The sequence below is a fragment of the Heloderma suspectum genome, chromosome 1, assembly GCF_057233095.1.
Source record: "Heloderma suspectum isolate Gila_16-S chromosome 1, 16-S_ref, whole genome shotgun sequence".
In the NCBI taxonomy this organism is placed as follows: Eukaryota; Metazoa; Chordata; class Lepidosauria; order Squamata; family Helodermatidae; genus Heloderma; species Heloderma suspectum.
The window spans coordinates 297,368,445-297,393,354 of record NC_139458.1 but is presented as its reverse complement, the minus strand read 5'-3'; the positions used below and the strand labels follow the sequence as shown (position 1 = coordinate 297,393,354).

At 40.1% G+C, this 24,910-nt stretch overlaps 1 protein-coding gene across 3 annotated transcripts in view; it reads right to left on the bottom strand.

Moving 5' to 3' along the window:
• The window catches only part of RIMS1 (regulating synaptic membrane exocytosis 1), a 379,415-nt gene that overhangs the window by 137,717 nt on the left and 216,788 nt on the right, over nt 1-24,910 (bottom strand). For all 3 annotated transcript variants that reach the window (XM_084826895.1, XM_084826894.1, XM_084826897.1), the window contains 7 exons: nt 23,039-23,138; nt 12,999-13,122; nt 11,386-11,432; nt 9,273-9,385; nt 6,622-6,752; nt 5,621-5,792; nt 5,348-5,504 (listed from right to left, as the gene is read on the bottom strand). In XM_084826895.1, coding sequence (XP_084683021.1) covers nt 5,348-5,504; nt 5,621-5,792; nt 6,622-6,752; nt 9,273-9,385; nt 11,386-11,432; nt 12,999-13,122; nt 23,039-23,138 — 844 coding nt within the window. The remainder of the gene's footprint in view (nt 1-5,347; nt 5,505-5,620; nt 5,793-6,621; nt 6,753-9,272; nt 9,386-11,385; nt 11,433-12,998; nt 13,123-23,038; nt 23,139-24,910) is intronic.

Below are 24,910 nucleotides of genomic sequence, written 5' to 3'. Positions count from 1 at the left end.
GAAAAACTGCTCAAGCGCACACACACAATGCTGAACTTGTGAACTTCAGAGAAAATCCTCTTCTTCCAGAAGGAGATGAAAAGACACTAACTCCACATTCAAACTCTCCCAACAATAAGAGGAAAAGGCTACCTGATATATTAAGGTAAGTCCCAAAGACAAATATGCTTGAGCTCCCTCAGACCAGTTTATAGCATAATGAGTAACTAGCAGTTCAAACTCTTAAATCAGACCGCTTTTGATAAAGCAGCCTTCCCCATCCTGGTGCCCTCCAGATGTATTGGATGACAACTTCCAGTATTCCTGACCACTGGCCTTGCTGGCTGGGGCTGATTGGAACGGAAGTACAAAATGTACTTGGAACAGCTACTTGGACATTCATGAACCTTCGAGAACATCAGATTCTGCATCAGGGAACAAGGGAACTTACAAGGAACCATTCAAAAGTAATATATATGTACATATACACACATCCAAAGCGTACTGCAGGCACTTCTCCCACAAATTTTGTGTGGTTGCTTTGTGGAATGGAAGATGGGCTGTGACATGTGTAAAAAATCTGCTTAGAACAAATAGAAAAATCCTTCTATAGTTGTAATTACTCTGATATTAAACTGCATTCTAATCTTATCCTAGAGATACACACACATATATAATACACAGGTACAGAAAACAGAAACTATACATTGATTTCATTAAAAACATCTATATTGCAGTTGATAAAAAGTATGAGGACAGTTGTTATTAAAATCCCTAGGGATACTGGGTCAAGCTGTGCTGGGTTAGTCAGCAAAAAACAAGATACAAATTATTCAGTTTCTGTTGCAAAAGGTAATGGGCTAAATGAGGTAGTTGTGTTTAAGTACTGTTTCAGAAACATGTCAAAAATGTTAGGAATAACTATTTTTTTATCATCCTTCTTGAATCTCCAATTAAGAGAACTTAATTGCCTTCTTTAATGTGGTTAGATACCCTCATAAGTAATGTTAAAAAGAGTTCTTAGCATTATAATAGACTTGCCATGTTGAGAGTAGTACATAAAGATATAGCAGCCAGGATAATATTGGCAACAATACTAGCCAGCCATAGTGCAGGTGGAGATGAAGAGTGTGCATAGCTGAAACCCTTTTGAAAGTTTTTATTGCAGCTGATCACCTGGTTGGAAGACCAAGTCGCTTTTCTAACTGGTTGTTCTCTTCCGACAGTGATTGACTGCAGCAAAAAATATTCACAGCACTTCCAGCAGTGCACAATAGGTATCTAGGATTGCAGTCTCTGTGTAGCAACCCAGAATGTCTCTCTATGTACAAAGTTAGCATAATGACAACTTATGAGTGCCCATGAGGATTATAAAAGATACAGCCATGCTTCGTGCACTTAATATACAGCCATGCATTTTCAGTATATTCCATGGTGAAGGAAAAACAAGTCAATCAACTGGACATTATATTTCAGACAGACAGCTGAATTACATTTTTTTGTATTTTCTCTTACACACAGATCAAAAAGCAGCCTTGACTCATGAAATATCCAAAAGTATGTTATGATCAGATCGATTAGATGTGTAACAGAAATATCAACATTGCTGCTGTATATTTTTGTTAATGCTGGATGTTTGATTAACTTCTGTTGGATTTTAAACTGTTGTAAACTACCCTGAGCACTGCAAAGGCAGTGGAAAGGCAGAATATAAATATTTCAAATAAATAAATGGAATTGGTGCACATTTTTAAAAGGGTCACCATGGAATAATGAATCAAACTGCTTTCTAGAAAATAATCTACCAATTCACCATCTTCCAAAAAATCTAGAAAATTCAAACTGGAAAAGGAAGGGTGAGGTGGGGGGAATAAGCAAAAGGAGAGGATGTAGGACCATGCTCTTCACCCACGCACCTGAAGGAACTACTCCAATACCATCATCAACATCATAATCTGAGATGTCACTATCACTGATTCGCTGAGATCCTGTGCAACAGTAAGGCAAATAGATACCTGTATACTTGGTTCTTTTGTAAAGGTTTAAAATAAGTAAAATTCCAGTCATTCTGGAGATTCAAATATGGGTTGCATTCAAATTTAAATACAAGATGATGATAATAATAATAGTGATGATAATAATAATAACTTGTAAAGTGGCTCAGAAAGAAGACATACTTTAATCTCTTGTAAGGGCACTAGTCCCAAGTATACTTACTGCCAGTCCTCTTGAAGTTAAAGGAATGGCCAGCCTAACCCAATAGGCTGACATTATCTACAGCAGTGCAAACAGTAACTTGCATAGCTGTGGCAGAATTTAATTCAAATTAAACACCTGTCATGAGGGGCAAAACTTGACTGCATTTCTGTGTTTGCAGGACAACATTGTCTTATTAAAATAAAAATCCAAATGAGGCATACGATTCTGGACTGGTGTTATCCATCAATGGTTAGCGTATTGCATAAGAGGCGGTGGCTGACCCAGCTACCCACTTCGCGTTTTGCCCCAATCAGAGCCATGCAGGTGTTGCACCCTTTTACCAGAAGAGGGGAAGCACAGGTGCAGCAGCACCAATGGAACCCTACTTGGTACCCTCCCATTACCACAGAAAGGCTAACCTACAACTCTGAAAGCAGCTGTAAGTGTAATCTGACTCTGCTGAGAACTATCACTGATTGTGAAAGTAAGGTGACTGTAAGGTGAAATGAAAGTTCCATCTGCAGTGGTCTATTGGCACATGCAAGTCATCCTTTGATGTTGCAGTCATCAAGGGTTACACATGTATCTACAAACTAGAGCTGATACAAAAAAGTCTTTTAAGATTTGTTTTCACTTTTAGGGATGAGCCAAAATGACCGCCCCCCACCCCCCATTTTCTGCCCCATTTGCAGCAGACTTGGAGGGGTGGAATAATTTTGTTGATTTTCGAAAGGAACAAGGGGAAATGAAAGCTGGCCGACCTTACCAGCACTAGCAGCAACACTGTGGTCCTGGCAGCCATTTCTTTTACCCAGAAATCCCCTAAAGTGAAAGAAGGTAGCACTGGCATCACTCTGATTGGCTTCAAAATGATGGCAATCAGAACAAGGATTATACTCGTTGCACCCATTCTAGGGGATTTCTGGATAAAAAAAGTGAGTGCTGCTGCCACCTAGGTGAGTGCTGCTGCCACCGGCGGAGTGCTGCTGCCAGGAAACAGGTGGCAGCAGCACAGAAAGGTGAGTCAGGGGGTGGTTTGGGGGCACAAAGCCCTTTTGAGCCAAACATTCTCTGCAGAGAACTCTCAGCTCAGCCTTATTGTGAAGGTTTTATTTTCTTTCTTTTTTTCAGTGTGCTTTTGACTGTATCTTTTATGTCCAAGGCCTGGACTTTAGAAGGAAGTATGCAAAGAAACAAATGATGCTTTTTAAGGCTCTGGGGAATTCTGAAGTCCCTGAGTTAGTCCATAGGACTCAGCTCACAGGAGGTCCCATCTTGAGAATAAGGGAGCTTTTCAGTCCCTGGGCTTGTCTGATCAAGGTCAGTGAAACTCCTGACCCTACCCAATTGAAGCTAAAGCAAGTCCCTTTATATATAACCTGTAAACCTTCACCCAGCCCATACGATTGGTAACTGCCCAATCCTTCCCCAGCCCTGGGCTGTTTCTGCACAAGGCATTTATCATGCACTCATGATTGACCACTCACGGAAGTTTGCAGGTCATTTACACAACTTCATAAACCTCCAGGATATTTCCTGAGGTTTTTCCCAGTTATCCTGCCTTAAAAAAGACTGGACATAAACTGGAATATAAAGAATGCCATTTCCACAGTGTGCAGTGCCAACGTACTGTGATAATTCCACCACTAGATGGTGCTGTTCCATTGAACATACAGAAAACCCCAGCTAGGGATGGCAGAGAATTTCTCCACAAATCTCGGGGAGGCCGAATGCCAACGCATTCGGCCCCCCGAAATTGGCAGTGAAATTCTCCGCCCCCCCTGCCCCCCCAGGGGTGGGACTTACCTCCCTCGAATGTCCCTCTCGGCGGCAGGTCCCGGCGGCGTTTCGGCGGCGTTTCGGCGGGGGCCGGTCTTCCGACCGGCTGCCGCCACCGCCATTACAAAGTAAATGTAAAAAAACCACACACACACGTGATAGGCTATGTAACGATTTACGTAGCCTATCACGGCTAGATTTCCAAAGTCAGCTGTGATAGGCTACGTAAATTGTTATATAGCCTATCACGGCTGACTTTGGAAATCTAGCCGTGATAGGCTACGTAAATCGTTACGTAGCCTATCACGTGTGTGTGTGTGTGTTTTTTACATTTACTTTTGTATTTTGTGGCAGGGAAGACGGGGCACTTCTCCCTGGCCTGAATTTCGGCTGGGTGAGGCAGGGCGCCTCCCCCCCCGGCCTGAACTTTGGAGGGAGAACCGAAGCGCCTCCCCCCCACCGCGAAGCAAGCTGCGGGACCAGGTAAGTGACTTTCGTACATCCCTAACCCCAGCAAGACTGCTAAGAAAGGGCATTTTTAATTCCATGTCATGATCATTGACTAAAGGAACCAATCCTAATCGTGCCACAGAAATGGAAGCAATGCTCTGCTGGGCTGCGGGATTTCCCCTTAATGTAGAGACACCCCTAGTCTTGCCTAAAGTTACACTTTGTGCCTCAAGGAGGCAGTTCTACCTGATGAAAGGCTGTGTGAAGCTTTAAAGTTCAGCATTGTTTGTATCCGTATCCATATCTATATAGATTAGCACCCATTTTTAGAAGTCAATTTTTCCTCTCCCATTCATTTATATACTTTCTGTGCTAGAACAATTAAAGTCATTAGCCAAAGCATCCTTGATCTTTTGCTGGACTTAAAAGCTTAGGGCAGCGTCTCAGTTAGACTGTTAAAAATTCAGTAGCCAAAGCTGTCACTTGACTATTTAGTTGGCTGAATTCAGTGGGATGTCTTTCGAATGAATGGATGTGAAAATTGCATCCACGTTCTGTTAGCAACAATCAAGTTTGGCATGAACTAAGACAGCCTTCCCCAGCCTGGTGCCCTCCAGATGTGCTGGACTGCAAGGCCCATACTTCCCAGCCAGCATGGCCAATGGGAAGTATGGGACTTGCAGTCCAACACATCTGGAGGGCACCAGACTCTGGAAAGCTGCACAAAGTGAACCAACATGGAAATGGTAGAACCACTGGGGGGTGTGTGTGCCAAATGCAGTTCTTTTCCAAATTTACACACCCATTTTTTCATGTGGAACTTTGAAAAGCACACCTCTTAAAGAATGCAGTCACTTACATATTTGCTTATACATTCTCATATCATAATAACATCTAGTCAAAAAATCCTACCAAGAGAGACAGGGGGTTCTGGACCTACTTTGTAATTTTTTGCTAGAGGTTTCTCCACCATGGGCATGTCTCCTTGGCATGAAAGGTGATGGCTGAGGCAGAGGTAGCGAGGATTCATCATGGGTCTGCAACGTATACCAATGCGGTTCATCATCTAAAAGTGCTGTCTCCAGCTCTATAAGGATCTATGGGGAAAAGCAGCAAGCTTCATCTTAGTTCAATCAACAGAAATTTTAAAAGTATGAGGTTCTATGACATGTTTAAAACAGAACTACTCTACAATGCCAACATGTGCATTCACCTCTCCAAGAAAGTCGCTTTCTTCTTCTTGCACTCTTGGCTGATCCCAAACAGTGATTTCTAACATTCGTTCCCTAAAATCTCTACGGTGCACATGTGAATAGAGAAACGTTTGGTTCCATTTTGGTTCTGAGCTTTTCTTTACTGTTTTGGTCCTCCTTTTACTCTTATCACTGAAACAGAAAACACTATTGTAAATCGTCATGTGGAAAACAAGTCATATATTGCATTTCCCTCCTTAAGCTTTAAGTTGAAATACTAATGCTACGTTCCCATCACTGCAGGCTTGGCTCCAGTGCTGTGGGGACCTTCCGCCGGCATTCTGTTTGCAAAGGGAGGGAAGAACCACTGTGCAGCTGACTGGTGGCCTTGCTGCTCAGTCTCAAGGAAGTGCTGCCAAGCCAAGCACAGGGCTGGAAGAGGACATATAGATTGCCCAGAGAATATAAAAGACCATTGAAGGCAGACCACTGATAGGCAAGTGGAGGGACTGACCAGTGGACAGACAAATGAATTAAACCATTCTGAGAGTTCTTGTCATCCAGAAGCTGTTTATGAAATGAATTATCAATAGCATGAGGCAGGGGTTGAGTGTTTCATACACATGTTACAAAAACTAGAAAGCAATGGCCAATGGTGATAGGAAAAATGGGGAGGAACGGAGAGATAAACTGCACCCATAAGGATGATGAAGAAGAGGAGGATTAACACAGGAAAGAAGGGATGCGTGGCAAAGTGATCTGTCATTTCTTGGGCCAAAATATCTTTCTGTACTGCGGAAGAGATGAGATTCGGCCTGCTACCAAAAAAGATATCGTTCATGGTACTAATCCTGATTAAGAGATGGTTCTTTAATGTCCAATAAGAACACTTATTAGGAAAATCTAAATATAGAGCCATTCAGAACTCACTTTTAAATGTCTCATATGAAAAATTATTAAGCATCTAAACATTTAACAAGATATTTTTTTCAAATTGTACATTTTTCATTTGAAGTACTACCTTCTGTCTGGAAGGAAATACATTTTCACATAAGGATTCCTTGGCCGTCCATCTATTCTAGGTGGCAGATCTGTTGCTTGAAGAACATTCACTATTAACTGATGCCCCACTTTGTCATACCATAGTTTAACCTAAAATAGTATAAATAACTGTATTATCAATAAAAATATTTATTTGGGTTCATATCCTATCCAATCCTGGCAACTTGGGGTCGGGACAACAATATGGTAATTTAAAAATAGCAAAATAATAGAAAGTATTATTAATTTAAATACCCCTCCCCACTTAAGCCTGGCTATAATATACTTTATTCGATACAAAAGATCTTGGACCTGATTCTCTGAAACTGGCAAGAGATTCGGAACAAAAGGAAGAGGTTCTTCACAGTAGGGATGCACAAGAATTTTCTTTCTGTTCACAAATCATGTGAACATGTCCTGTCCGCAATTCTGAATGCAAACGTGAAGAGAAGCTCTTTTTGGAGAAATGTTTGCAAATTCCTGAATATGTGATCATGTTCAAAAAATGCACTTTTTTTTTTTCATACTTTAATCCACGGAGGGAAAGTGAGCCATTTTGAAAAATACACACAGAAATGCACACTCTTCCATTCAAGCAAGATGAGAAACAGGTCAAAAACTAAAACAGAAGTGAGCTGAAATGAGCTTCAAAATGATTTTTTGGAGAATTCAGCTGAGCTTGAAAATCACTGGTTCTCCCATACCTGTTTTATACAGCCCATAATTAATTAATGGAATCCACTCCCAAGAGGAATTGGCCATTAACATAGATGCCTATAAAACTGGATTAGACAAATTCAGGGAGGATGAGTGTATCAATAAATACTAGTCGTGGCGGTTATATACAACCTCTGGGTCCAGAGTCGGTACATCACAGAATACTGCCTGCTCAGGAGCAACACTTTGTGCCTCTGAATCAGCTGGGCAGAGGGAGAGGTGCAATTTAAATGGAAAAGCCAGCAGGCTGCACCATTTTCCCCATTTACATCATGATCCCAACAACCCGCCAAACAGCTGTTTGGCAAGCTGTCAGCAGTCTGATTGTGCCAGGGAGGAAAGCACACGAGGAGAATCACCCCATGTCCCCTCATCCCCAGCACAGTTATTACAGTGGTAGTAGTGGCAGGCACCCGATCTGGGAGATGGAATCATGACAGACCACTGTGACCCCATATGCATGCACAAAACAGCTTTCAATAACTGGCAGCTGAATGTGTGAACTGCCTTAGTTGGAAACACTGTAATTGAGGGAATGTGAAAATTGTACATGTAGCAGGATATATGGGATGGCCCATGCATGTGTCCAAGTCATCACTTGATAATGTTGCAGACAACCAGTGATGAACATGCATGAGTGAACTAGGCATCGTATTGCTTCCAAAATGTAACCGAAAGTATTTTTCACATATAGTTTAGGCTGCAAGAATGCCATTGTTAAAAAAAAGAGTAAAGGATACTATTTTCATGTACACTTTCTTCCTCTTCTGCTCAGTTTTGGAATCTATATTTTTGCACCATGAACGTGACCTGCAATGGGGAATGGAGGCTAGGGGCAGGGGGGCTGCAGATGATCAGCCTGGTGTTGCCTGTGGCCACTTTGCCTCCTTCAGGAACACAACTGAATGTGGAACATTTTGTTCCCCTACAGTGGCACCATCCACATCCACAGGGGGCAATCCACTGTATGCAAATCTGTGCAAAGATTATGCAGATCAGTCAAAAGTTGAATAATACATTTCTCCCCCTATTGCTTATGACAACGGTGTGTCCCAGTGCTTGGATGTCACTGAACTTGGTGAACTGATTGCCATGTATTCTAGGGCTGGCCTGATAGGGTTCCTCAATTTGTGAAAGTGGCTGTGAAGGGGGGGGGGGTATTTCAGGGATTTTCAGAGCAAACCAAAATTTGAAGGGTGGGGCTAAATTCACTTCTTCTGCTGCAGCTACTGGTTGGTGCCCACAATTCTTTCCAAAAGAACCCCCAGAAGGATGCTATGTGATCACACACCATCATTCTGACAAAGGCTTTTGTGGGGAAAAGCCCCCATCAATGTAATGGTACATCATCATAATGAAGTATTATCTGGGAGGCTTTGTGGGGGGAGAAATGATGTTCACCAATCAGTGGCAGCTGGGAGGAGCTCTGTGTGGAAGGGGTGAGTTTTGCCTCTCACCTGTTTTTTTTTATCCTCCTGTCCCCAAAAGCTGATGGAGGTTTTGGCCCCTGTTTCATGTGTACATTTGCTTATCTCCACATGGGTTGTTGTAAAGATAGTCCCACACTTCGTTGTGAAGTGTAGCAGCAACATGGTTACCATGCAGGGGTGGGCAACTTCAGGCAGCCCAGCGGCTACACTCCACCCTGCTGCAGCCCCACGATGAAAGAAAGGGGGGAGCGGAAAAAACAAGTAAAATGTGTCCACTGTAAGCCTCCATAGCAGCAGCAAACCACTGCTTTTTCTCCCCTTTTTAGAAAAAATTAAAAATAGGGGGAGAAGGGGAGTTGCACTGGGTGGAGGGGGGTCTGCATGTTAGTGCAGAATATGAAAATTTTTTAAATCACATCTGAACAAAACACCACATCTAGGAGGAGATAAAATATATTTCCTGTGAACACAAAGTTGCACTTACAGAAAGCTGCCCAGGTAGGACCTGTGGTGCATCTTTTAGGGCTCCAGGACTTGTAGGGGAAATAACAGAAATTGAAGGCCGTTCCATTTTTTGAGATTCAAATGAGCTAGAACCTGGAAAGATTGGGAGATCGGGGAGAGAGTGAACATCAGTTTATTGCTGGATATATCACAATGTGTTTTTACCACTACTGCTACTCCTACCACATAGCATTCATTTGATGCCAACTTTGCCCACTGAACCAATTACTCAAGGACATCAACATTAGAAAGGGAATCCTTTTTGAAAATGAATGAGCTGAGGGTGACAAGATAACCTTAGCCAAAATAATAACAACAGCAGCAGCAATAATAATAATGATAATTTACAAAAACATAGCACCTTCCCTTTTTAGCCCATTTTCCATAGCTGCAGAAATTTCAAAAATATTATTGCAGACAGGAAAATCATAGAAGGGGAAGGGTAGGAAAGGGAGAAAAATAAAAACATCTTAAAATTCTAAAATCAAAACGTAATTCAATGTTAGATTTTCAACAAAACATTTAACTTTGAACAAATGTAGAAACAAAATAAGCAAACTGAGTGCCTTTCTACATGATCAGTCAAGGAATAATTAAACTTCATTTTTCTCTAGTGTGATGTTTCGTACAAGTCCCTTTTCCATGTCACCATCCCATCCGCGTATGATCAAGGAGAGGAGGGAATAATCTTGCTTCAGGGGAGGAACTCTTCTTGCAGGAGGAAAACTTTGGCACAGTATAATAAAAAAGAAGAATGGGCTAGATACATGCTCCCACCTTGTATGCAAAAGGTGGGCATGATACAGGTTGCAAACATTTTTCTTTAAATGGCAACATAAGGTTTACAAAATGTGGGAGGGAACTGCTGGCTCTTTTAATCACTTTATGAATATTTGTGTTGAGCACTAGAAGTCAATAGAGAATAATAATACTAAATACTAAAGTTCACAAATCAGTGTGGGATATGCAGGGAAAAGGAGCTGTATTACTTGTCATTAAGGAGATCATGAACAACGTCCAATAGCAGCCTGTAATGATATACACATTTCTTATGCAATGAACCCTCAGTGCAGGAAGACGCTAACATTTTCTCATTGAAAAATTCATTTTCAACAAGTTCCATTTTTATGCGCAACTTTATCATAACAAAAAGGAAACAATTTAGTCTGTCTCTTCTTTAAACTATGTCCTGGTTTTGACAGTCTTTCCAGGCTTCATAAATCATGCTTTATTTTGTTTTATAAACTATGGTGTATGAAGCCAGAAATTAGTGCTGAGGTTGAGCACTTCTCCTGTGCTCATCCCCTTGCCATGCACTGGCTTTGGCATAGAGATCCTGGCTTGTATTAAGCCAGAATTCCCAATTACCTGTAAATCATGGGACTCTGGCTAAATTCAGTTAATAAACCAGGAAATTAAGCCAGAACCATATCCTTTATTTTGGTTTATATATTTCTTGTATTATACATATCCTGGCTGATTTTCCTGGTTATTTAATCAACGTTATGGCAGAGTTTCCAGTTTGGACATAACAAAAATGGGCTTAAAATAAGTCAGGATCTTTTCACCAAAGCTGGCACTGATGGGAGAGCAGAGAACTGGGGCCAGCCCCCAGTGTTTGTTCCCAGCTTAGACCTTGAATGATCAACTGAACCAGGCCATTAAGGTAATTCAGAAAATCAGACCAGGTAGTGCCTCTGGAAGTTCCCACCATTCAAAGTGCAGGCAAGCGGCGGGATCATACCTCATCACCTTCCAAAATTTCTTTGAGATATAGGATGAGTCAGGAGATGGTGAGCTGTGATCACATCACTGTGATGTGTCAGACATTGTGAATGACCTCACTGGGCATGATTTACTACTGCTATTCATAATCCCACTGGTTTTCAGCGAGGGCTTCCACAGATCACCCAAGTAGGCCCCACTGGTACAGGTGAAGGACCTATAGCACCAATGTTTTGTAGACTGAACTCAGTGTTATCAAAAGTAGTTTTAGACGAAGATTGTGCTAGCATCTGAAATATACTGAATGAAACCTTTTGAATAAATATTGTTTCAATCTACGCACAGATAGGAATGAAGCAAATACTCACTAGACTCTAGTGGAGGATGAGATGTTTCGGGAATCCTTGGAATGTCACTAAAATATATGTACGTATAGAAAAATTAGAAATACCGCAACTGCTGCTCTACAGAACAAATACACTGACTCATTTTCCAGGGCATAGATGTAATTCATTACTTAATGCTGATGGATAAAATTCCAGTGGGAGGAAGCCTTCAAATTTTCACTCATGCCTCTGAAAAATCCCAGACTTATGGGTCTTTGACACATCTCAGCTGGACACAGCTGCTTTTACTTTAGTGCAGTTTGTTAAGAAAAATGGGATCTACAATAGAAGGGATCCACACCTAAGGAACTGGGTACTACTGTATGTTTATTTTTGACAATGATAATGATACAAACAGCATCTAATATGAACGCCTTCATGTTAATATTGTAGCTGGACACTGCACAATATTTGTAAAATCACACAGAAAGAAACACACTGGAGAGGAGAAGGCTGAGAGCTATTCAATGTAACTACTGGTTCTGGATTTTTACCCCTCCGAAATGATACAAACTGTATAACTCACTAGAAGTTTTTATACACACGTTTGAAGGAGTTTGCTGAATGAAACCTATGAGAAAGCCTTACAATAAGAAAGAGAAAAACAAGGAAATATGGAAAAGGTTAAACAAAAAGAAACTTAAAAGAATGCAGAGTGCTACAATATACATGGAAACTGATGCATACCTAACTAGATATACAGTATATGAAGATCCTAAACATTCTGCATTGAAATCAATGAAACATACTTCCCACTTGTGGCCCCAGACCAGAAAGACCTTTTCCCCATGTGAACAAATGTAAATATATGCCGCATTGAAATCAATGCAACTTAAGTTGACCATGCCTATCTTAGGTCTCATTGATTTCAGTGGTTCTGCTCTAACTATAACTGTTTGGATCCAACCCAATGCCTTTGCCTACACTAGAATTTATATTATTTTAGACAAGTATTTCCACAGATGCTCTTATACGTCATAGAAGTGGGCATGTTTCAAACCAGAGGAAGCTGTTTTTAATCATTATTATTTCAGTCTATAATTATTATTTCACCATGTATGTTGATGGTGATGTATACATAAATGAATGCACCATGCAAGAAGACATTAATTCAAAGTTATGTGCTCAAAATTATTAGCCATGTCTGACTCCAATTCAAGAATTTTTATGAAATTACACTAATTTAGTTGCAAATCTGTTGGAGAAAGTTGAGGCAGCATGCCTCCGATTTGTGGTGGGACCTGTGTCCAAGTATATCATAAAAAAGCAGGATCCACATTTTCCCCTTATATTTTCCATTTTAGCTGCAAGTCTTGAGCTCCGCTGCTGCACAACCTTTATTCATTTCAGTGTACTCTTTGCAAGAGGCCAACCTGATTAACAGAGAAGCTGGGAGAATGGCCCATGGAAGTCTTTTTCTGCTTAATTAATTTATTTTTTGATAAATATCTATGTCTGTGTGTTCTATTACGGTAACAGTGTGCGTGCGTGCGCACGCGCGGATGCGCAAGTGCACGTGTGCATGAGTATGTCATTGATAAAACAATTCCACATGTAACACCGCACATTTACAAAGCAAGCTATTTAAACCTTACCCGATAGGCCTTGAAACAATAATTTCAACTTGAGGTTCTGATTTTGATTCTAAAATAATGTTGTAAACTTCTTCATTTGTAGCTCCAGGAAGCGGTTTACTATTCCATTCTAGAACTTCATCACCTTGAATTTAAAAACAAGGGAAGGTTTCTTTCTTGTCTTACATATTATTTTGCACACACAAATACAAAATGTTGCTTCCTTTTCTACGCTAGATCTGTGAGTATGCATTCAGAGATAACAATGCAACAGAATCTTAGTAACAGTCTAGTATAGAGATGGACCTACAGGTAGATCTCTGGGTGATTTGCAGTAGATTGTCAAGGATTTCTGGCTTCCAATTATTTAACAGTGGCAGCAACAAAATGATTCCCCTCACACCCTTAATTATACTGCTGAAATGAAGTAACTTTGGGGCGACTATGAGTTAGGGTAACTACTTATGCATTGCGAGAAAAGAGAAAATAAATCACCAAAAAAGAGGACAAAAGAGGATAGCAATTTGCATAAAATTTGCATAAGCTAATGAATATGCATAAATACGAATTTAGAAATGATGATTATACTTTAAATAGAAATATAGTACATCTCACCATAATGAGGAAGACTGACCAGATGACCTGTGTGCTTGCTCAGTCTGCTATCCAGGTGCTAACTCTGGATGGGGAATTTCAAGCCCCCTGTTCTCCTTTAGCGAGATTAGGACTGGGCAGCCCATTAAACAGAGGAAACCTTCAAAGAGCGGTCTGCCCTCTGTTAAGTAAGACACATGGCCACTCAACTCGGAGTAGATTTTTGTGTGAAAGGACTGTGAGCTCCATTCAGTTATGGTACTCAGAAAGAAGTCCTGGGGTCAGAATTATGTAGTTCAAAGTGTATGGCTGTGTTTGCACTATCACGGCAGGGGAAATAAGCCACAATGGCTTATTTCCCCCACTGCATGTGCCAGTCGCATGCCGGAGGGGTTAGCATAATTACCCTCAGCAGCATAGCTTCCTGTGTCACGTGAACCCGGCCAGTGTGGCTTGTTGCCATGGTTAACAAGCCACCCCAGAACCTACAACAGCCCATGAGTCTGGATGGCTTGTTAACCATAGCAAAAAGCTACCCTGGCTGGTATTGTGCAACACGGAAAGCCGTGCTGCTGAGGGTAATTACGCTAATCCCCCCAGCATGTGACCAGCACACGCAGGGTGGTTAACAAGCCACAGGAGCTTATTAACTAACCTGCAATCATGTGAATTGGGTCTGTGTCTTTTGAAATACACTCTGGTTGGTGAATCATGGTGTTCTAGCAAAAGCCAAAGTAGGGCTGGAAAGAACTTGAGCAGCTTGTCTCCGAGAGCTGACATTGCCTTCACCATCCCGTCTGCAGGTTTACAGCCCCATGGTTTCAGGAGGAATGAGAACAGGTTGGGAGCAGCTGTGCTGAGGGAGAAAACTTCCAGGTGCCTCCCTTTAAACCCCAGATGGCAGCCAAGGTGAGCATCGAGTGCAGCACTGAGTGTGCACTTAGTGCCACACTTGGGAAAACCAAGACCCTGAATTACCTGTTTTTTAAATATTTAAATTTTTTTATGATTGGATAAAGTGGTATCTTGATAGCTGTGAGGGTGTTTTTGAAAGCTGTGGTTCCTCTCATGTTTGTGCATCCCACAAGGGAAGGTCGGTTCTCCAGGAACCAACCTCGGAGCGCAGGCTCCAAGGTCAGTTCCTAGAAACCAACATATCCTATGGCTGTCTAGCTGCTGACTAGCAGCCATAGTATTGCTCCCTCTGTTACGTTCTTGGTCAGACTTTTTCCTTTTTTTCCAGCCAATTATTTTTAAACCAACAAGCACCAGTGTAAATCAACTATATAATTAATTGGTCTTTAAGTTCACTTTTCTGTTGGGCAAGAATGGATTAAGGTTATAACCCTATTCATAATTAATTAATACTACAACTATTTTGTGATTGAGTTTACTATTACTATAATACTTTTGTAAGAGGAAAGTTGGTTATAAATTGCTATTTAAATATATAAAGTATATAATTTCTAGGTTCAGGATTGCTATTTATCTATCAAAGTGCTATCAAATTGCTATCAAATAATCAAGTATGATATGTAAATGTTAGCAACTATGCAAAATTTCTTGTAGTAGCAGCCGCTGATTTTGTTTGCCTGTTTGCTTTGTAACCATATGAACTGAAAATCACCAATAGAGAAGATTGATTACTATTTTACCATGCCTCTCAAAAGGGATAGAAACAAGGATAGAGAGGATTATAAATCTTCACAAGCTTCAGAGGACATTAAGCTTATCCTCACTAAAGGAGTCCAGGAGTTTGAAGAGAAAATAATTTAGAACTTTAAAACCATTGAAACTGTTTTCCAAAAGACTACAGGAGATAAAATAAAGGAAAGCGAGGAGAGACTAAGTAAATTGATTCAAGAGAGGGATAAGGGATTAACTAATAAAATTGATGGATTGACAAACTCAGTGAAGAAGTTTGAAAATAAGATGGCTGAAATACAAAGGAAAGTTCAAAACTGGAAAATTATGAAAGCTTAGTTGCAGACAGTGAACATCAGAAGGTTTATTTCAAAAAATTGTAATAGAGAATCATGAACACAAAGATTATTTAGATGAGATCAAAGACAGATTAGAAGAACTGGATATTGAGAACTGGATACTGAACAAGAAAATGCAATTTAAAATTAAGAGGCATTCGGGAGGGTTTAAAAGGATAGGACTTGATAGACTTTTTGGAAAATTGACTGAAGAGTTTCTTAGAGCTAGGTGAAGGTTGTGCAGCTGGTATAGAAAACACCTTCAGAATTAACTCAAGCTATGTTAAATGAAACAAATCATGAGATATCTTTGTGAAGTTTATTAGCCATAGAATAAAAAATGGAATTCAAACAAAAATTTGGTCAAGACTGACTTTCACAATTCAAGGCGATAAAGTTCAAGTATTAGCTGATTTGCATTTTGACATTCTTAAAAGGAGGAAGTACCTGCAATTTTTCACTATTTTTCTATGTGAGTAGAACACAATATATAGGTGGAATATACCTTTCTGCTTAAATATCTTTATGAGAAATGAATGGATAGTTCTTAGGACTACTGACAAAGCTAGGGATCTGTTGGAAATCATTAAAAATCAGCTTTTTCTACATCTTAATACCTCTATTTTTAGGTTTAGTGCCCACTCTTATTTTTTCTTGTTTTTTTTGCTTTGACTTGTTCTGTTTTTAAATGATCATGGACTGTCTAAAAATAATTACAGTCAATGTTAGAGGATTAAATTTCCCAATTAAAAGAAGAAAATTTGTACACTAATTTAAAAAAAGAAAAAGCATCCCTGATATTTTTACAAGAAACATGTATAAAATGGGTGAAGAAAGATATTTCAGGTCATTGGGTTTAGGGGAAGTAATTGGAACTTGTAAAGACCAGAAAAAAAGGAGTGGCAATAATAATTAAAGAGGATACCCTTCTTTCTCACATTGATTTGATAAAGGACCCTGAAGGACAGTTATATTTGGTACAGGTTTCTTAGCTAAAATGTCAGTTCTTTGGGAAAAGATTTATGCCCCAAACAGTAATCAAAAGAGGTGGTGGTTTGTTTTTGTTTTTTTTTGAGGGGGGGGGAATAAATGGATTCATTAGTTCCAACCTTGGTAGTGAAATTTAACTGGGGGTGATTTTAATGGGGTAATTTCTGCCAAGATGGATAGATAAAAAGGCAAATTATCTTCCCAGAAACTTTCAAGAGAAGATTACACAACGATATATATCACATACTTGGTGACATTATCACCCTATAGAGACTACACTTTTTTCCTATCCTGAATCACTCCTACACTTACAATTACTTCTTCTTTTTTTTTACCTCACCTAACACAAGCCAGTAGAGAGACCACATTGGACCACAGCTTTATGCAGATCATGCACCAGTGTATTTAGAAATTCAATTAGGTAAAACATAGTCTGCACCACGGTTGTTGTGTTTAGATAATTTACTATTACATGAGGAGGAGGTGTTAAAAAAAAGTAATAGAGAACTTAGAAGAATATTTTCACATTAAGACTCATTCGGTATCTTGTCATATAACAATTTGGGAAGCCTCAAAAGCAGTGATAAGAGATATAGTTATACAAAAGGCATTATACCTGAAGAAGAAATGAGATATGAACATTTTGGAAATCGCAACTCAGATGACTGAACTGGAGTACAAACATAGACAAGCTTGTTCAAGTTATAAGAAACTTGAAGCACTTGGAAAACAATTAGATTTAATCAACTGTGTGTCACTGAAGAAATCTGTACATTTAAAGCAATGATATTTTGAAAAATAATAAGCTGGACACACTATTGGCATCACACCAGTAGTACATGCCCTGGTCTCCTCTCGTTTAGACTACTGTAATGCACTTTACGTGGGGTTACCCTTGAAGACGGTTTGGAAGCTGCAGCTGGTACAGAACGCAGCGGCTCACCTGATTAAAGGCAGCTGCCGGCGAGATCACATCACTCCAGTGCTGAAGGAGTTGCACTGGTTACCAGTTGTTTTCTGGGCCAAATTCAAGGTGTTGGTTTTGACCTTTAAAACCCTATATGGTTCCAGCCCAGCCTATCTTAAGGAGCGCCTCCAGCAACACCAGACAGGCCGCTTAACAAGATCAGCCTCGGATGGCCTTCTCTCTGTCCCATCAGCTAGGACAGCTAGACTGGTGGAGACGGGGGAGAGAGCCTTTTCTGTGGTGGCCCCCACTCTGCGGAACTCCCTCCCGAGGGAACTCTGCCATGTTCCCTCTTTAATGAGCTTCCGTCGTGCATTAAAAACATGGTTGTTCAGGCAGGCATTTGGGGTGGTTTAGGGTATTTTAGAAAATGTTTTTATTGTAGAATTTTATTGTTTTAAACTGTTTAATTATATGCTTTGAACATCACCCAGAGTTGCTGGGTGACCAGCCAGATGGGTGATTAATAAATTTAATAAATAAATAAACAACTGAAAAAATGACAATGTAATAACAGAGTAGCCAATATTGTGATAGGAAACAAAGTGGCAGTATTCACTGATGAGATTGCTGAGGTTTTTAGCGCACATTAGAAAAATAGTTAATACATCAGAAAAGCCACAAGTAGACAGTATTAAAGAATTCTTCAGGATATTAACCTACCCTGTATAATCTTGGCAGAGGTTGATCAACTTCAATAGTTAATTACTATGGTTAGTTAATTACTAACAGTTAACTACTAACTGACAGGGAACAACTATAAGGGCCTAAAGAACAACAACGCCTTGGGTCTAGATGGTTTTACAAAATATTATTAGTTTTTTTGGTTCCCTGTCAGTTAGTTTCCTGAATACTCTAAATGAAGTGATGGTAAAATAAAACCCACAGATTTTCAAAATCTTGGGAAGAGACAAAAATAATGCTTATTCCAAAACAAAAAAGAGATCATTCAAAAATGAATCATAAAAGACCTATTAGCCTTCTTAATCAGGATTTTAAAATATGGACAAGCATATTAGTTAAGTGATAAAATAGTATAAGAAGTGGCTACATTGGGAACTACCAAACTGGATTCATCAAGGAAAGAAAATTGTGAATGAACATCTGTAGGTTCTTAAATGCAATATAAAACATTAAGCACACTAATACCATATGATACTCTTTTTCTAGACTCTAAAAAGCATTTGATTGCATGGAGTGGGAATACCTATATCAAGTTTTGAATAAATTTGGAATGGGAGGTAATTTTTCCTCCTGGATTAAAAGGTTATATAGAAACCTAACAGCCTATATATGCATAAATGGAGTTAGGTCTGATGCATTTCAGTTGCAGAGAGGCACTTGTGAAGATTGCCCACTGTCCCCTCTACTCCTTCCTTTGTCAATTGAACCTTTCGCAGAATTTATTCAGGCAGAAGAGTGGGAGGAGGCGAAATCTGGGTGAGAAGAGTGTAAAGTTAATCTTTATGCAGACAATATAGCATTGGTCTTACAAAGACCAGCTGAATCATGTGGGAAAATGCTAGATACATTAAAAAAAAAAGATAACATTTCAGGGTATAAAGTTAACATAAATAAGAAAGAATGGATGGAATTTGGAAGGGGAGGGGGAGATTTGATTACTACAATATTCTTAAGTCCATGATGAGACTCCTCAATTTGGGAGTAGATAATTCCAAATTTAGAAACTCTTGTCCCCTTTAATCATAATAAATTATGGGAATAAGTCCATAGAGATTCTGAAACTTGGAAACATCTGCGAATATCTTAGACTGGGCATTTATCTATTATTAATATGAATGTGCTACCATGATTACTTTTCCTATTTTTGAAAATCCCATTAGAGGTTACTACACTGGTTATTACTAATGGCAAAAATCAATACTACATTTCTTGTGGGCAGGGGAAAAGCTAGAGTAACTGCCAGGGCACTGTATCAACTGTATAATTGGGGGGGATAGCATTCCCCTGTTTTAGGTGGTATTATATAACATCCAAGCTGACTTTATTAAAATCATGGTTCACACTGGATATGGGGACAAAGATAGAGCAGTATAAATTAACAACCTACACTAAAGGTTATTTAATGCAGCAAAAAGGATTTGGATAGGATTACAGAAAAACCCTGTACTAGGAATCTGTTTAAAATATGGCAAATGTTTAAAAGTAAAACAAGTCTTGGTTTTTTCCATTGATTTCAATAACTTATTATTAACACATAATAAAGTATTCTTGGTAGTATGAAATCACGAGAAGAAAATGATTTAACCAAGATCAGGAAATTTCTCAGAAATGAGCTAGTGAAGAGTTTTGGGGAAATTAATGAACAACCAGGGCAAAACCATATCCCACTTTTCCAACACTTATAAGTAGGACACATCATTGTAAATTTAATAGCTAAATATGGTTCCTTGAGAGACTGTTCTGGATTTGAAATGATAATTACGGGTAATTTATCCAGGAGAACATTGAGTCAAATCTATAGAATACTAGCTAAACAAGATGTAAGAAAAAAAACTTATATCAGGTCAGATGGGAAAAGAACTAAGGAAGAAATACTGACCAGAAGGTATGGGAGTGGATTTGGAAGCCCAACCCCAAAAATGCAGGAACATCACAGAACATTTTTATAAGCTTATTTTAGATGATACTTAACACCAGCTAGACTAAATAAGATCTATACGTAGTCTGCAGATAAATGCTGGAGGTGTGGGTTCAGAGAGAGCAAACATTCTGCATACCTTTTGCACTTGCCCAATGATTATAAGATTTTGGTCCTCAGTGTTGAATGAAATCAGTTTAATTTTGGGATATTTTATTTATTTATTTATTATTAAATTTATTAATCGCCCATCTGGCTGGTCACCCAGCCACTCTGGGCAATGTCCAACATACAATAAAAACAGTTTAAAACAATAAAATTCTACAATAAAAACCTTTTCTAAAATACCCTAACCCACCCCAAATGCCTGCCTGAACAACAACGTTTTTAATGCACGACAGAAGCTCATTAAAGAGGGGGCATGACGGAGTTCCCTAGGGAGGGAGTTCCACAGAGTGGGGGCCACCACAGAAAAGGCCCTCTCCCTCGTCCCCACCAGTCTAGCTGTCCTGGCTGATGGGACAGAGAGAAGGCCATCCGAGGCTGATCTTGTTAAGCGGCCTGTCTGGTGCTGCTGGAGGCGCTCCTTAAGATAGGCTGGGCCGGAACCATATAGGGTTTTAAAGGTCAAAACCAACACCTTGAATTTGGCCCGGAAAACAACTGGTAACCAGTGCAACTCCTTCAGCACTGGAGTGATGTGATCTCGCCGGTGGCTGCCTTTAATCAGGCAAGCCGCCACGTTCTGTACCAGCTGCAGTTTCCGAACTGTCTACAAGGGTTCCCCATGTAGAGCGCATTACAGTAGTCTAAACGAGAGGAGACCAGGGCATGTACTACCGATGGGAGCAGATGGTCGGGAAGGAAGGGGCGCAGCCGCCGTATCAGATGGAGTTGATACAGCGCTGTCCGGCTCACAGCTGACACCTGAGCCTCCATGGACAGCTGGGAGTCCAAAATGACCCCCAGGCTGCGGACCTGGTCTTTCAAGGGTAGCCGTACCCCATTCAACACCAGGTCAACATCCCCCAGCCTCCTCTTGTCTCCCACCAAAAGTACCTCGGTCTTGTCAGGGTTCAGCTTCAGCCTATTCCTCCCCATCCAGCCACTCACCGTGGCTGGATGCACTCTCTAAGGAGACATTAATAGTTCTTTTTGGATATCTTGAGAGAATAATTGTTTGTGGGGATACTGAAATGGTAATTCACTTTTTAGCAGTGGCCCATTTGACAATCAGTTTTAGTTGGAAGTAACCCACCTTCAATCAATGCTTGGTTTCTTAGGGTCTGGGGTATGGCTACTAAACTGACTAATATGATACAAGTTAGAGAGGGAGATCAATAGAGGATCAATTTATAGAAAGGTGGAGTCTTTTTATTATTTATTGGAATGAAAAATCTCATGAATCATTAAAACCCTTTACTTTTCTGGGGATGATTTAATGTCAGCTTTGGTATAAATATTGATTATGTGTAAATTCTTAAGGCTGCTTTTAATTTGTGATTATCCTTGATGTTAAAAATTTTTCATTGTGCACAGTATTTGGTGTTATTATATATTGGATATTGTAATATCACTATGATTTATGTAAACAACAATAATAGAAAAGAAAAGAGAGAGAAAAATGTCAAAGTAGATCCTGAAAGCCTGAATTCCCCCCTAGCCCTGGACTACTAGGACCCATTACTGATACCAAAGTAGGGTTGTCCTGAAAAATTGAGTAGCGCCGCTCACACAACTCTACTTGATTCCTATTAGCAAAATTGGGGCCAGATGCAGATCCCACTTTAAGTGGGCTATCCCCCAATTTGGCTTGCACACATCCCAGAAAGCCAGGGTGCTTCCTTCCCTTACTGGTCAGTATAAAAATGGTGCATCCTCTGTTCATAGTGGCTAGTGATGTGAGAAAGCCCCTGCCTCACTGGCCAGCATGAACCTAGAGTGCACTAACAAAGAAGGATAGTGCTAGCACCACCCCTTCTCAAATCAGCATGAGCTGTGTATGCTGGCTAGCTAGGAGGAAACACACAGTCCTGGTCAGCCAGCATAAACAGATTTGATTGGCCTTCAGGAGGCCAATCAAACAACAAGACCCTCCCTCCGGGGGTTTTGTTGGGGCCTGATTCTGTTTTTGCATCAATCAGCTTGACACCAAGCAGCTTGGCCATTCTGACACCAAAGTTCAGTGCAGTGCATTTTCACTACAATGTATTTTGCTAGCACCCTATGTGTAAGTAAAGCCCTTTGGTTCTCATTGAGCCAACAAGGATCCTCATATTTGCATCACTTCCCATTAAGGACTAAGGAGTCCTTTAGTGCAAAGAATGCCATTTCCTTCCATATGCTAAAGTTTCTCTATGCATAAGAGTGAATGGGAAGCCCTGATAGTTTCATATAGCCATTCTGATGTACATAGGAATGGAGGAATCTGTCCATTTCGGTTTCTCTTAGTTTCTCTTTCTTCCAGTCTTAAGTTCAATTCATCCTGAACTTTGAGAGTTATTTTTAAAAGGTTCATGAGACAATTTCTGTACACATTTCTCCCAATACATGCTTTTTGTACAGAATTTTGGCCAACATACACATTTTTTGCAAGCCATTTTACTAATATAATACATTGTTGCATGTTATTTCAGTAATGTATGCATTTTTGTATGTATTTTTTGACTGAAAACCTCCATTGCAAAGTTTGGAGAAGTGCAAATTTTGAAGGATAACCGAGTTTCAGCTTGTGTATTGGTTAGGATCATATGGATCTATTCATTAGCAGACTTCAACTCTCACTTCAGTAGAGGACCCCAACAATGTACATGGAAAGTTGCATCTTCTTTTCAAGTGTATGGGGATTGCCACTCAGTTGGGTGGCTCTGTTCACTACAGGTTCTCATAACTTCAAGAAAAAAAATCATTTTGGTAACTGAATTACCTGCTCTTAGATGTCCTACCACATCAGCCAAGCTACCTTTCTTTACTTTGGTAATGAACGCACCAAGTCGCCCTAAATCGGTCATTTTTCCTCCTACAACCTGAGCAAAAAAATGTGTCAGTTTTCAGAACACACCAAACTATATTTTAATAAACATAATGGAAAACTATTTAGTCATATGCACTTTACTTATCATGGTTTTCTGATCAGAACATTTACATAATATATAGCATGCAAACCTTGCACTACTTGGTGTAAAAATATTGTTTGCCAAGGTATTTTTAATGTTATTTTTAGAGGCTCATTACATTGGATACTACACTTCTCTAAACCCCCATATTCATGTTACCATTACATTTGTAAGGATTCTGGAAGGAATGAAAGACCATGTTACATGAGTGAAAGGCAGTTCTTGTTTGTGCAGAGGAAGATTTCCCCTATTTTACAATCTCATAAAAAGTCCTCTGACCATCTAGAATTATTTTTCAAGGAACACACATACCAGCAGAAGGGGCTGGTACAGGACGGCAACATCCCCCTGTGCTATGGAACCAAGCCAATGTTTAACAAAAACACTTATTTATCTATGCATTTTTTTTTCTTTATGTTTACAGTGTCACATTGCATGCTTGCGAAGGATTACCATTCCCAATTCCCATCAAAACTCCCATTAGGACTATCATGCTGGTGATGGCTGCCATAACAGCATAAACAACTCTACCAGTTCTTCTTGGAGCCAAAGTTAAGACCTCTGCTGAGGATCTGGAAGGAAAGGGGAAGGGAATCCCTGAATGCTAGTAGGGTCCACATGTGATAGAAAGCACACGGTGCCTATGTGAGTGTCTATTTGAAGTGGCAACATGTGCCCTCAGTGCTCTTAACTACTGTGGTTTTCCTCCTATGGAGCAAGGAATTTGGAATTCACCTATCTATACTTCTGAAGACCAAGAATTATCAGGGAGGAAGAGAAATTTCACAACAAGCTACTGAACTAATAATAAGAAGAGCTGTGCTGGATCAGACCAAGGTCCATCTAGTCCAGCATTCTGTTCACACAGTGGCCAACCTGCTGTTGATGGGAAACCCACAAGGTGCAAAAGCACCCTCCCACTCACGTTCCCCAGCAACCGCTTCACACAGGCTCATTGATACTGGAGGTAGCACATAGCCATCAGGACTAGTAGCCATGGATAGCCTTCTCCTCCAGGAATGTGTCTAGCCCCCTTTTAAAGCCATCCAAATTAGTGGCTATCACTACATCCTGTGGTAGAGAATTCCATAGTTTAATTATGTGTTGTTTGAACAAGTACGTCCTTCTATCTGTCCTGAATCTTCCACCAATCAGCTTCATGGGATGACTCTGGGTTTTAGTATTATGACAGAGGGAGAAAAATGTCTCCCTATCCACTATCTCTATACCATGCATAATTTTGTACACCTCTATCATGTCTTCCCTTCCTCACCTTTTTTCCATGCTAAACAATCCCAGCTGTTGTAACCTTCTCTCACAGGGGAGTTGCTCCAGCCCCTTGATCATTTTAGTTGCCCTTTTCTGCCCTTTTCCCAGCTCTACAATATCTCTTTTTAGGTGTGGTGCCTATTTTCTAATTATAAATAGATTTGTACTGAGGCCCCATCTCAAACACTAGAATTCCCCTCTGAAAGAATATCAAGAAGAGGCCATGGATCATGCTTCTATTTTCCCACTTGAGGATTTGGGAGGTGTGGATTGCTTTAACTTTCATTTCTTCTTTTTCCACCAGTAGGTCCTATAGTAAAAAGAGGAGGCATCACCCATCCCTCACTCCTCTCACCCAGCTGGTATCTCTTAAAACGGTAAGCTACTGAAGAATGAATGGAAATGAATTTATA